At 50.8% G+C, this 14,050-nt stretch overlaps 1 protein-coding gene across 1 annotated transcript in view; it reads left to right on the top strand.

The window, feature by feature from the left end:
* RILPL1 (Rab interacting lysosomal protein like 1) overlaps positions 1 to 14,050 on the top strand; it is a 45,211-nt gene that overhangs the window by 22,718 nt on the left and 8,443 nt on the right. The window contains exons 3-6 of the mRNA XM_007448666.1: positions 513 to 631; positions 1,296 to 1,517; positions 11,250 to 11,422; positions 13,334 to 13,426. Of these exons, the coding sequence (XP_007448728.1) occupies positions 513 to 631; positions 1,296 to 1,517; positions 11,250 to 11,422; positions 13,334 to 13,426 (607 nt within the window). The remainder of the gene's footprint in view (positions 1 to 512; positions 632 to 1,295; positions 1,518 to 11,249; positions 11,423 to 13,333; positions 13,427 to 14,050) is intronic.

Genomic DNA, 14,050 nt, shown 5'->3' on the forward strand with positions numbered 1-14,050 from the left:
ATCTTCCCGGACCAGGGCTCGAACCCGTGTCCCCTGCATTGGCAGGCGGATTCTTAACCACTGCGCCACCAGGGAAGCCCTTTTGAATCATTTAAAGAGGTTTACTGCCACTCTGGTTGAGGCTAACTCTTTGAAAGTTTAATGCAAAAAAAAAAAAAAAGTGCGGGGATGGATGGGGTGGGAGGAGGGGGCTACTTGGCGGGGGGTGGTCAGGGAAGGAGAGGCCTCTGTGAGGAGGTGACTTTGAGCTGAGGCCTGAGAATCAAGGGGAGCCAGCCTGGGGGAGGTTGGTAGGAAGGGACTTGCGGAAGCTGGAAACAGCAAATGCCCTGCGGTGGGGATGAGCAGGGGAAGGGTGGAGGGGCAGAAAGCAGGCGCTGGGGAGGGGCAGACGAGCAGAGGTGAGTCCAGGAGGAGTTGGGGGGCAGGCTTATCTCAGTGGGGAGCCGCCCGATGGTTTAAGCAGGGGAGGGAGGTGGACGCACCCACGGGTCCCTCTCACCCCACCCCAGGCATGTCGGACAGGGAGCGGCAGGTGATGAAGAAGCTGAAGGAGGTGGTGGACAAACAGCGCGACGAGATCCGCGCCAAGGATCGGGAGCTCGGGCTGAAGAACGAGGATGTCGAGGCTGTAAGTGCTGAGCCCCGGCCCTGTGTCTGCCCTCCGGCCAGTGGGTACCAGCAAGAGACGGGATCCTCCCCTCAGGAAGCGCCCCTTCTCCCCGTCGGTCTCACTCCATGGGCTCCGTGGGGTGGGGATCCTGCTTACGGCTTGAGAGGCCCAGCCCCGAAACAGTTGCCTTGCAGAGGACCCTCGGCCGAGTGTTCACTGGAGCAGTAGGAGGGAACATGGCACTGCCCAGTGACCTGACTCTTTCCACACACTGAGGAGGTCCCAGGGCCCGGTCAGCCTCTGCTCTGACCCTGAGGCTTCCTCCAGCCCATCCCCTTCATGCCCCAGCGTGGTCCAGGCTGCTCCGGGAACCTATACGGTGTCTCTGCCTAAATTAGAAAAAGACGCCCCTTTCTCAAGGCATGTTACTTTCCTCTGTTGGGAAATTGTCATAATATACTAACAAGACACTTATCTTCCATCTGTCATAAAATTATCATAGTAAATATACACACTGCCCATCTCTGGCATCAACAGAGTTGTAAGAACGTGAACAAATTTCAAACAAATCAAGGCATCTACAGTATGAATGGCACGCCTGTAGATGGTTTGCTCTTGTGCAGTACACAACATGAGCGACTGGATGTGGTGACCCCATCCAATAGCCTTCATCTCTCTACAGCTGCAGCAGCAGCAGACCCGGCTGATGAAGATCAACCACGACCTCCGGCACCGCGTCACAGTGGTGGAGGCCCAGGGGAAGGCCCTGATTGAGCAGAAGGTAGAACTGGAGGCAGATCTGCAAACCAAGGAGCAGGAGATGGGCAGCCTGCGGGCGGAGCTCGGGAAGCTGAGAGAGAGGCTTCAGGGCGAACTCAGCCAGAACGGAGAGGAGGAGCCTGTGGTGAGTGGGAAGCTGGCTTCTGCAGGCTGGCTCGAGGGGGGCCAGGCTGCCTTGCTTTTTCCCCATTACACTTGAGAGAAATGGGAGGCTGAGGGAGGGCCAGCTGCTGGCTAGAAGACACACAGCTGGGCAGAGGCAGGGCTGAGCCTGGAACCCAGGACTCCCAGCATTCTAGCCCAGGGTATCCAGCTCAGTGGTGGTTACTGGGCATCTGCCATTCATTCATTCATTCATTCAAATAATTATTGACTGTGTTGCAGGCATGGGGGATAAAATAGAGAACTGGTTCCTGTCCACATGGAGCTTACAGCCAGTATGGGAGACAGTCAAATAATCACATAATATACCATGTGACCCAGCAATTCCAATTCCAGGCATATGCACAAGAAAACTTAAAATATATGACCACATAAAAACGTGTACACAAATGTTCATAGCAACACTATTCCCAACAGCCAAAAGGTGGAAACAATCTACATGTCCATCAACTGAAGAATGGATAAACAAAATATGATCTCTGCATACAGTGGAACATTATTCAGCCATAAAAAGGAATGGAATACTGAGACATGCTATAATTTGGATGAACCTCAAAAACATGCTAAGTGAAGGTAGCCAGACACAAAAGCCCCCATATTGTATGAGTCCATTTATTTGAAATGTCCAGAATAGACCAATCCATAGAGACAGAAAGCAGATTGGTGGTTGCAGGGACTGGGGAAAGGAGAGTATGGGGAGTGACTTCTGGTGGGTACGGGGTTTCTTTCAGGATGATGGAAATGTTCTGGAATTAGATAGTGATGATGGTTGCGCAACTCTGAATGTACTAAAAATCTCTGAATTTCTTTAATTTTTTTTTTAACTTTTATTTATTTTTTGGCTGCGTTGCGTCTTCGTTGCTATACACGGGCTTTCTCTAGTTGCGGCGAGGGGGGGCTACCCTTCGTTGCAGTGCGCGGGCTTCTCCTTGCAGTGGCGTCTCTTGTTGAGAGCACGGGCTCTAGGCGTGCAGGCTTCAGTAGATGTGGCACGTGGGCTCAGTAGTTGCAGCATGCGGGCTCTAGAGCACAAGCTCAGTAGATGTGGTACACTGGCTTAGTTGCTCCGTGGCATGTGTGGTCTTCCCGGACCAGGGCTCGAACCCGTGTCACCTACATTGGCAGGCGGATTCTTAATCACTGCGCCACCAGGGAAGTCCCTCTCTGAATTTTATACTTTAAAAGAGTGGATCTTGGGAATTCCCTGGTGGTCCAGTGGTTAGGACTTCATGCTTCTACTGCAGGGGGCATGGGTTCGATCCCTGGTTGGGGAACTAAGATCCCACAAGCTGCGTGGCATGTCCAATTAAAAAAAAAAAAAAAAAAAAAAAAAAGAGTGGATCTTATGGTAAGGGAATTATATCTCGATTTTTTTTTAAAAAAGGTGATTCATGCTAAAGGAGAGGGATGGTGCCAGAAGGTCCCATAACTGAGGGAGGGTCTGGAGTGCGTAACTAACTGTGTGGACTCTAGAGCCAGTCTGCCTCGGTTCCCTACTGCCTCTGTGTCTTTGGATGAATTATTTAGCCTCTTTGTGCCTCAGTTTTCTCATCTCTAAAATGGGAATACTAATAACAATACTTACCCCCAGATTGGTGTTCTGAGAATTAAATGAGTTAGTTCATTTAAAGCGTTAGCTGTTGTTATTATTACCATGATTTACCATGATAGTCTGGGGGAGTCAAAAAGGCTTCCTCAAGGAGGTGATCAAAAGAATGAGTGAAAGTAAACTAGGTGAAGCGGGGTGGGGGGTGGCATGTGCAAAGGCCCTGAGGCAGGAGAAATTGCAGTGCAGTCAGGAAAGTATAAGAAGGCAAGGGTGCCTGTTATGCAAGCTGACGATGCGGGAGAGGGTCTGAATAAGGTCAGAGAGGTCGGCAGGGGCCAGTGATGCAGGCCAGGTAAGCTGCAGAGAGAAGTCTGCTTTTTTATCTGCAGGCACTGTGCTGAGTGCTGTGGAGGTTCAAGCAGCTTACAGCCCAGTGCAGGAGACAGACTTGGAGACCAGCAGCCACACTCAAGGTGGAAGGGGGTTGTCTTAGCGGTAAGAGGTTGTCTTAGTCTGGGTTCCCTTGAAGCAGAGCTTAAGAAAAGGACTCTGGGCAGGAGGTTAATTTGTGAGGTGATCCCAAAGACCAGAGAAGTGAGGGAAGGAGGAAAAGGGAATTTGAGGGTGTGTCACTGAGGTCACAGTGGGAGCTCAGTCCCGCTGGGACCTCTGAGAAGCACGACAGAACACCTCCTGGAACTGTCTTTCTAGAGAAGAAAGGCTTAGAACAGTTATCCACAAATGCCTGTCCCCAGTTAGCTAAGAGTGGCCCCCCGAGGTGTCATCTCCCCAACACTCCTGGGCAGAACTTGTGGAGCAGAAATGGAAAGACATACAGTGTGTGCTTGAGGTGGGCCCCTGTCCACATGGATGGAACTGCACCACAGCTGCGGCAAAATCCAGGTGGGCCGAGGTTGTGACACGGGGCACCAGAGGTGTCTCCCACGTAGATGTGCCCCCAGAATGTGCCAGGAACACAGAGATGGTGCGGTTAATCCTGATGGGGGTGGTGTGGAGTTTCACGGACCAGCTTTTGATTCAGCTGGATGTCAGTGATAATAATGCTAAGAATTTGACAGGTAGGCGTAGGAGATGGATGTGCCGTTTCAGAAGAGTATGATGAACCGTTACAGGAAAGCTCAGCGCTTGCCATTTTTTCCAACAAATATTCATTGACTGTTTCTGGTTTGCAGGCACTGTGCTGGTCTCTTGGGTTACAGGTGGGGGAGGTTAGACAGAGGAGCTTACCATCAGGTTGGCTCTAGTCCCAGCACAGTCATTAAGTATCTTGTGAATTCAGGCCGTACACTTCTAGGTTCTTGGAAGGACAAGAACCTCCGGGTTACAGATAGGGAGGTAAGGGAGAGAAGTCTTAAAAGGGTGAGGTTAGAGTCTGCTTTTGGCTAAAAGTGACAGAAGCCTAAGTTAAAATGGTTTAAGGATTTTTTTTTTTTTAAGGAATTTTCGGCTGAATAACTAAAAGCTTTGAGTTAATGATGGCTTCAGGTATAGCTGGTTCCAGGTGCCCAAATGATGCTGTCAGGAATTTGTTTCAGACCTTCTCTCAGCTTTGCTTTCCTCTGTGTTGTTGTCATTCTCAAGCAGCCTCTTGCCATATAGTGCCCCCTGGTACTCAGCCAGCTTTGCAACCCCAGCAGAAAGAATTTGCTTCTTTCCCAGATTCTCAGCAAGAGTCTCAGGGAGCCTCTCATTAGCCCACCACTGAATCAGTCTTTGTGGTCTGAGGCTAGAATATGCACGTCCTCCATTCCTGAGCCACATGGAGATGGCACCCATCTAAGCCACACTCACAGAGAGTGGGAAAGGGAAGTTTCTCCAGAGGAAAATTGCAATGACTCAGCCCAAAGATGTGTGGGAATGGATACAGGCCAATCGGAGATAACAGATGTTAATCGTCCGTGCCAGAGAGTCGGGGCTGAGAATGCCACACACAAAAAGCACTGAGCAGTGAGGGATGTGGATTCTTTCACAGGGTTTCTGCAGGGGAGTGACAGGATCAGCTCTGAGCTTAGCAAGGAGAGTTTGAACAAGGAGCTGGTGGCAGACGTGGCTGTCGGGAACCTTTTGCAGTAGTCCGGCAAGAGAGGCGAGGGCTGGACCAAATCTATAGCAGGGGGATGGAGACGAGGCGCCGGGGGGAGAAGCTTGGGGCCATCACACACACCCCAGCCTGCCCTGGGTACCCCTTCCAACCTCCTGAGTCCCACGAGAGCTCAGGCCTGTCCCCGGCTGGGCAGGTGGGGCCTGGTCCAAACCTGGGTCCTGAGGACATCACCCCAGCCACAAGACTTTGAGCCCCGCCTCAGGTCTCTTTAGGACAAGGACATTTCACACCTCCAATGCACGGCTGCCAGTCGGTCGCAGTTTCCTTTCTGGCACGATGGGGATGGGACAGAAACAGGGGAGTAAAATCCGATAGCAGTTATGACTGACCCACTGAGCTTCTTTGCAGCGTCTGTTCCCAAACCCAGGGCGTCTTTGCGGGGTTTGACGGCATCCCTTGGATCTGAGTGGCATTCAGGATGATTGTGACTCAAACAGGGAAACCGCAGGTAGTGGTGGCTTCATCACCTGCTGCCATGTGACTTGGGGCCTGTCCATCTCTTTGATGGTCAGTTTCCTATCTGACAAATGAGGGACATGAACTTGACTTGATTCAGTCGGTCTAAAAGTTAGTGTGGCAGGGATAGAGGGTGGTGGGATCAGAGGAGGACACAGTGAATTCTGAGTGGAGAGGAGAGGGCAGTGCAGCTCTTCAGGGCCTTGAGATGGGTCTTGTGAGATGGGTAGGATGTCCAGGGGTAGAATGTGGGGCAGGCCATTCCAGGCAGGACGAACAGCATGATCCAGACTAGAGAACGTGCAGGGTGTGGCTGGGGTTGCGGTTAGTCCTGACACCAGGTTGGTGAGGGAAGGTGGGAGCTATGGAGGGATCCAGAGCTGGGGAGGAATCCATTCTTATCATTGCCTCTTGATTCATATGATTCTTTCTGAGATGCATCACTGTCATTTCAGTGTGATCTCCAGTAGGCAAGACTCTTTGTATATTTTTATAACATATGTATTGAGGTGGAATTTATTGAGATGTAATTCATAGACTATACAATCCAACCATTTAAAGTGTACAAGTCAGTGTTCTTTTGTTTGTTTGTTTGGTTTTCGTTTTGTGTAGTTTCTTCATTTTTTGGCCGCGCCGCATGGCCTGTGGGATCTCAGTTCCCTGACCAGGGATCGAACCCACGCCCCCTGCATTAGAAGGGCGGAATCTTAACCGCTGGACCACCAGGGAAGTCCCCAAGTCAGTGCTTTTCAGTATATTCACTATATTGTGAGATCGTCACTACCATCTAGAACTTTTCCATCACCCCAGAAAGCTATGCCGTACACGTCAGCACTCAATCCCCATCTCTGTCTCCCCCCAGCCCCTGGCAACCACTAATCTACTTTCCGTCTCTATGGATTTGCCTCTTTTGGACATTTCAAAAATGTCCAAAATGGAAATGGAATCATACAACATGTGATCCTGACTGCCTTCTCACTCAGCATGTTTTCTAGTTCATCCAGCTTCTCATATTTTAACTGACGGTTTTCCTGCCTTTGACAGTTAGACATATAAACCCTTAAGAAAATGAGGTTGGCTTCCTGTCTAAGGGACTTTATATAAAATCAATAAGAAAACTGTAAAGTTAATAGTACCTCCTTGATGTCACTGTCTCTGCCTTACAAGTTCTGATTTCTTAGTAAGTTAGGGGTTTTTCTTTTTTAAGTGTACAGGGAAAGCAGATAGGGTCCTGGTGGCTGGCCTGTGAAACAGGGTTTTCAGGCTGAATTCATTCGCAGTAGCCTGGAGCTACCAAGGGTGACCAGAAGCACAGTCATTCCCCATTGCTGGCCCAGGGGCTGCTCAGAAGTATGTTCCTTCAAGAGCACAGGAAGTGGCCTTGCTGTGCCCAGGCAGTGGGGAGTGTGCCCAGGAGGCCAGGCCTCAGGATGGAGAGCCCTGGTGGAGGGTGTTGCCTCCCTCTACCAATGACAAGGCCCCATTGCTTGTCAGCCGGTCTCTGGGGCCTCCCTATGGAGCACCTAGGGCCTCGGGCATCTCCCTCAAGCTGTGCCCAGAGATCCTCAGGGGACCAGCAGACAATCGGTGATAACCCGAGCCACCTCCGTGGTCCCTCGTGGAATAAGCCTAGAAGGCTCGCCGCTGATTAGCCCAATTGCCATGTTGGGAAGAGCCTTCGCTGTGTCTCTTGAGGACTGGCCTGCATCAGTGCCTGTGCTGGTCTCCAGAAGAGCTGGAGCCCCAAGCTTACCCTCTTCTGCACTTGCAGGCAATGGTCCCGGAAGTCAGGACTTTTTTTGCAAACCTGTCTGGGAATCCCCCAAGCTATAAGGGAATCAGTTTGCTCCTCTGATAGAAGAGCTGTCCCTGGGACTTCCCTGGCGGTCCAGTGGTTAAGACTCCACGCTTCCACTGCAGGGGGCATGCGTTCGATTCCTGGTCAGGGAACTAAGATCCCACAAGCCGCTCGGCACGGCCAAAAAAAAAAAAAAAAAAAGAACGCCCAGAGGAAAAATCCACGCTTCCACTGCAGGGGGCATGCGTTCGATTCCTGGTCAGGGAACTAAGATCCCACAAGCCGCTCGGCACGGCCAAAAAAAAAAAAAAAAAAGAGCTGTCCAGAGGAAAAGAACTCAGGTTCTAAGGAAGCCCTTTGACGTCCTGGGTGATGTCAACCCATGGGAACTGCTGCGCCTTGAAAGCCTGTGTTCATAGGAATCCCCGGATGTCAGGGTGGGAAGGGCCCTTAGAAATATTATTGGGTTTTTTTGTTTTGTTTGGTTTGGTTTGGTCCACGCTGCACGGCATGTGGGATCTTAGTTCCCCGACCAGGGATTGAACCTGCGCCCCCTGCATTGGCAGCATGGAGTCTTAACCACTGGACCGCCACGGAAGTCCTTATTGGGTTTTTGAGGGCTAGATGGGGAAACGAGGGCCCAGGGAGGAGCAAGCAGCTTGCCCAAAGTCCCCTTGGAAAGTGAGGGGCGTGTGGACTCGTCAGCCGGCCCTTCCCAGAGAGGCCGAAAGTCAGGGGACTTGCCCAGTGAATGTCAGGGCCTGAGTTGTTTGGGGAGGGAGGGGCTGGAGGGAGTGTGTGAGCCTGAGATTAGAGTCTGCAGCCGCCAACACCTATGGAGGCCACAGGCAGGGAAGGAAAAAGGGGAGGGCAGTGGGCAGCCATAGAAATAGCATGTAAAAGGGAGCAGCTGCTATGCAGTTACCAGCCCAGTGCTGCCATGTGGACCCAGTGGGACCTAGTCTTCCATTTTTTTTCCCAAAAGGAAGCCCCAGACCCAAACTTCAGTGTGAAATCTCCTGATCTAAAACCATTGGCAACTAATTCAAAAGAGTTTTAGAACACAGTGAAGGCCAAACAAAATGGGGGAGGGGGCCCCCGCCGGGGTGGGCCCAGAGTTCTTGGTGAACTCCTATACATTCGTCAAGACCCATGCACAGAGACCACATCAGCAGTAACGTCTTCCGTGATCCTTCTCGGAGCCTGATGTCCTTGTACCTCTTTAATTATATTACCTTGTAAATTTGTGTGTATCTTTCCTCCACCACCAACTGTCCTATTCGTCTCATTAGCTCAGTGACCAGCAGGCACAAAGTTGATGCCCAGTAATGTTAAGTAAATACTAGACGTCTGGGCTTCCCTGGTGGCGCAGTGGTTGAGAGTCCGCCTGCCGATGCAGGGAACACGGGTTTGTGCCCTGGTCCGGGAAGATCCCACATGCCGCAGAGCCTGCGCGTCCGGAGCCTGTGCTCCGCAACGGGAGAGGTCACAACAGTGAGAGGCCCGCGTACTGCAAAAAAATAAATAAATAAATACTAGACATCCGAGGATGCTCTGTGATTAACCTGGGCAGAGGAAGAGAAGGGAACTGGCACTAGTGAGTGCCTGCTGTATTCTAGGCATTTGCACTACGGAGCTTGGGTAGGGGGTACCATCTGAATGTGTGGCCATCAGGTGGTCCGAGAAGCAGCCCCCAAGGCTCTGCAGAGGGAGTCAAACACTGAAGATGTACCCTGAGGACACAGCCCCCCGAAGGTGTGGCATCAGCAGACGCCTCAGAGTGCCTTCTCGGGAAGTTAAATCCTCCACCATTTCCTCCCCAAGTTCGTGGGTGGAAAGAGGCCCCACTCTGATGCCCAGCTGGTCTGAGGGGACGGCATGTGTCAGGTTTCAGTTTCCTGCTGCCACGAGGCATGACTCCCCTGCTGCCTGCTGCTCAGCTGCTGACCTGCCGGGTGGCTCTTCCGTCACCTGATCTGCCCCGGTGGGAGGTATCTCCTTTCAAGTGTCCTTTCCCAGAACAGCACGTCCCTGACTCTCCCAGGACGTGAGGCCTCTCAGCTCTGCCTTTTGGAGTCCTTCAGCATCCTGGCCCATCTGGGTGGGAGTCCCTTTCTCCTTGTGCTTCTGTGGGATTTTGTTTTTGGGTGGGGGCGGGGGGCAGTTCTGTATTTCAGTCCCTCCTTCCCCTGTTCCAGAGCTTTCCCACTGTTGTCCTAAGCTTTTGTCCACTCCTTCTAGACGATCACGAGACATTGGCAGCTCAAGGGTGTCAGGAATAGTACACTGCCTGGAGAGTGTGGGCCACCTGCAGATTTGGCCAGCTGACTTGGAAAGCTTGCAAAAACTTCCTTGCTATCAAAAAAGAAAAAAATGTTGGCAAGGATGTGGAGAATGTCAAACCCCTCCTACACCGCTAGCAAGAATGTAAAATGGGGCGGCCACTGTGGAAAACTGGCAGTTCCTCCAAAAGTTAAACATAGAGTCACCATATGACCCAGCAGTTCCACTCCTAGTGTGTACCCCAGAGAACTGAAAACAGGTGTTCAAACAAATCTTCATACGCAGATGTTCATGGTAGCATTGTTCCCAATAGTCAAAAGGTGGAAACAACCCAAATGTCCATCAGTGGGTAAAAGGATAAATAAAATGTCTCTTCACACAGTGGAATATTATTCAGCCATGAAGAGGAATGAAGCACTGACACAGGCTACAATGTGGATGAACCTTGAAAACATGATGCTGAGTGAAAGAAGCCAGACACAGAAAGCCACATATCATATGATTCCATTTCTAGGAAATGTCCAGAAAAGGCAGATCCATAGAGATGGAAAGCAGATGGTGGTTGCCAGGGGCTTGCGGGGGAGGAGGGGTGGTTGGGGAGTGACTGCTAATGGGTGTGGAGTTTCCTCTGGAAAATGTTTTGGAACTAGGTAGAGGTGGTAGTTGCACAGCACTGTGAATGTCCTAAACACCACCCACTGCATTGCACATTTTAAAATGGAAATTTTATGTCAAGTGAATTTTATCACAATTTTTTTTTAAAAAGCTCCTTGCTGTGGAAGAGGGCAGGAGGATGGGATTTGGGTGTGGAGCAGGTGATTTAACAGGCTAGGATCCATCTGTGTGACCTGTGTGGAAAAGAAATAAATGCCCTGCGTGTGAACATTGGCTGCGATGTTACCCACCCCCCCGCCCCAACCAGGGCTTCCACCAAACTCCAGTGAAAAGATGCTCACAGCCACTGGGGAGGAGCAGGCTTGATCAGAAGGCCAGTAACAAATGGGAAACTGTATATGACTTAACATCAAATGAAAAGGAATAGAGAATTGCGCATTGGCTCTGATTCCAACAACTTTGGCCAAATTAGCAATGCACTTGGCTAGAAAATGAGTCGAGAACATGGGAAAGGGAAAGCAGGCAGATTGAAGAGGGTGGCAGCATTGGGTAGTACACGGTTTCTTCTCCTCGGACACCTTTTAATGTTATTTGTCATAAAACCCTGGGTCAGGTGGGGAGGCGCCAGGACTGCGGGTCTGGCTATTGAGAAGTCAAACAATGCGCAGGTGGCCGCTGGCTTTGGTCTCCCGAGGGATGCTGACTGCACAGAACATGAGCAGAGGCCACCCTTGAGTTCTTAAAATAGCGTCCTCAGCAAGCTGCTCAGGCCCTGGGAGGGTGGGAAATTCGGGCTGCGGCAGGATGCGGAGTGGGTGCTGGTGGCGGCGGCCAGGAATTCATTAGCAGCATCTCTGCCCTCCTCCAGATGGAGCTAGGTGGAGACGGGTGTGTCTCCGAGGCAGAGAAGGTGGCCATGGATCTCAAGGACCCCAACCGCCCCCGGTTCACACTGCAGGAACTGCGGGATGTGCTGCACGAGAGGAACGAGCTCAAGTCCAAAGTGTTTTTGTTGCAGGAGGAGCTGGCATACTATAAGAGGTGAGTGCCCCTGGGAGCTCCCAGGCTGGCTCCTTTCTGAGGTTGTGCAGAGTCTGGGGACAAATTCACACCTGGAAGACAAGGATTGCATCTGTATTCGTTGTGGGGACCATCTCTGGCCTGAAGCACATACATACCAACTCATAATTCCTTTCTGAAACTCTTGGGCTCAGGTGCATTCCTGTTAGAAAAGAATATTATGTATACTGTATTACCTTATTACCTTATACTACCAGCGAGTTCTGGGGCAGCTCTCCCAAAATCAAACACGTGAATATTTTTGCAGCAAAAGATACGAACATTCCTACTAAATGGGATAAATAAAGACTATAAACAGCCTCACGAGATTTCATTTCAGGTTTTGCCACCAAGTGAATGACCAAAAATAAAAGAAAACAAAACGAATTTTGGTTTTTAGAGCCTTTTGGATTTTGGAATTAGAGATAAGAGGTGGTAGAGCGATAGAGCCTAATATTTGATCATTTAGTCCATCCGTGGCCAATGAACTCCTTGTACATATTAGAGCCACACTGTCTGATACACTAGCCACTAGCCACACGTGGCTATTTAAATTTAAATGAGTTAAACTTAAGTAAAATGTAAAATTCAGTTCCTCAGTTGCACTCGGCACATTTCAAGTGTTCCATTGACACGTGTGGCTAGTGGCCACTGTATTAAACAATGAAGATATAGAATATTTCCATCCTCATGGGAAGTTCTGTGGACAGCACTGCCTCTGGCTTAGAGCACCATCACCATATGCCACCTCACACTTGTTCAGCTTTGTACACACTACCCTTCTATTGGTTCCTCAAAACACACCACACTCGGTTCTACCTCAAGACCTTTGCACATGCTGTTCTTGCAGCTGGGAAAACATTCCCCTTGGTTCTTCCCATGGTTGGCTCCTGGTCATTCAGGGTTCGGGTCAGATGTCACCTCCTGAGAGAGGCCTTGCTTCTCCATCAACACCCCTCCAAAGGAGCGCTCTGTCCTAGTCACTGTCTATCACTTTACCCAGTTTTACTTTCTTCATGGCTCTTTTCACCGTCTCACATTATCCTGTTTATGAACATGCTTGTTTTATTGTCTGTTTCCGCATTAGACTGCAACAACGTGAGACCAGAAACCTTATTTGTCTTGTTCATGACTAAGTTCCCTGCACTTAGGATGCAGCTTAGCTCAGAGTAGACGCACAGCAACTACCTGTTGAATGGAAAGCTGGAAGGAAGGACAGATGCACCAGATGTGGTCCCTGCCCCAGTAGGGAAGATAAGACATCAGAGAAAATACAGTGCCACACATTTTTATTGAAAACCCACTGTGAGTCTGGCACATAAGAAAGTTTTATGACAATGTGTGCACTGGCTGTTCAAAGAAGAGAGAAATTACTTCTGGCTTGGGAATGGGGCGGAAATCAGGAAGGCTTCATGGAGGAGGTGGCATTCGAACTGGGCCTTCCCTAAAGGATAGGGGGGTACGTTTCAGGTATGGAAGATGTTGTGGGTGGCATATTCCAGGCAGAATAAACCACAAAGGTGTGGAGACAAGGAAGCATTTGGCAAGAACAGAAAATAGGAAGCCATTCTTTTCGGCTAGAATCTCCAAAGTAAACTTAAAATAGAGATGTGGTACCTTCCTGAAATTTCTCACAGGTGACCAACTGGGCCCAAGGGCCTGCAGGCACATGTGTCCGTTGCCTCCAGGACTGATCCTTCCTCTTTACTGGCCATTCCAGAGGCCAGCCCCCGAGGCAGAGAGCCTATGGGGCAAAGGCCACCGTTGCTGTCCTCCTGGGTCCCTTATTTTCACTCCCCTGAAAAAGTACATGCCCTCCCAGACCATCAGAGAGAATATTCCAGCTCTCATGGAATTTTTGACTCTTATCTCACACCTCTCAACTCCTTCCAGTGAAGAAATAGAAGAGGAAAATCGAATACCCCAACCTTCACCCGTCACCCACCCGAGAATGTCCCCCCAGCCGGAGTCTGGGATCAAGCGACTGTAAGTGCTGCGCTTCCGGCGTCTGGGGCTGCTTGCTCGCGGCTGAGCTGGTGGCTCACACGGCCTCTCACTTCTCCTGGGCACCTGCTCCAGGGCTGAGCTTGTTACTAACCACCTCCCGCGGGGCTCGGCCTAAGCCCGGGGCACGCTGGGCCTGGCCCTTGACTGCAGAGTCACCTCTGTACATTGAAGGCTGAGTTCCTCCGTGGGGCGGGGCGGGGGGGGGGGGGGGAGGGGGTGGGAAAGGGCTGGGGCCTGGGCTTGCTTGAGTGTGTCAGGCGGGGCATGTCTTTGAGGACAGCAAATACTGCGTGGTGGGAAAGGTTCACGCATCTTAAGGCCTTGAAACCCCAGCTCCGAGGTGTCTGAATGGCCGCGGGTCCACCCCATATATGCTTTTCTGTGATGACTTCACCTATCCATCTGTCTCTCCATTAAGTATTCATTGGTGCATAATACATGCAGCGCTGGGCCCTGGTGGCTGTGGGGGACACACAAGAGAAAGAGCGGGCTAGTCCTAGCCCTCAACTAGACTTAAAGCTACTTTGGAGTCCTTGCATCAAAAGACTCCTTTGAGATTTGAATGAGAGTTTGCAGACCCTTTCGGCGGCGGCGGCGGCGGCG

This window comes from Lipotes vexillifer, unplaced genomic scaffold, assembly GCF_000442215.2.
Source record: "Lipotes vexillifer unplaced genomic scaffold, Lipotes_vexillifer_v1.1 scaffold21, whole genome shotgun sequence".
In the NCBI taxonomy this organism is placed as follows: domain Eukaryota; kingdom Metazoa; phylum Chordata; class Mammalia; order Artiodactyla; family Lipotidae; genus Lipotes; species Lipotes vexillifer.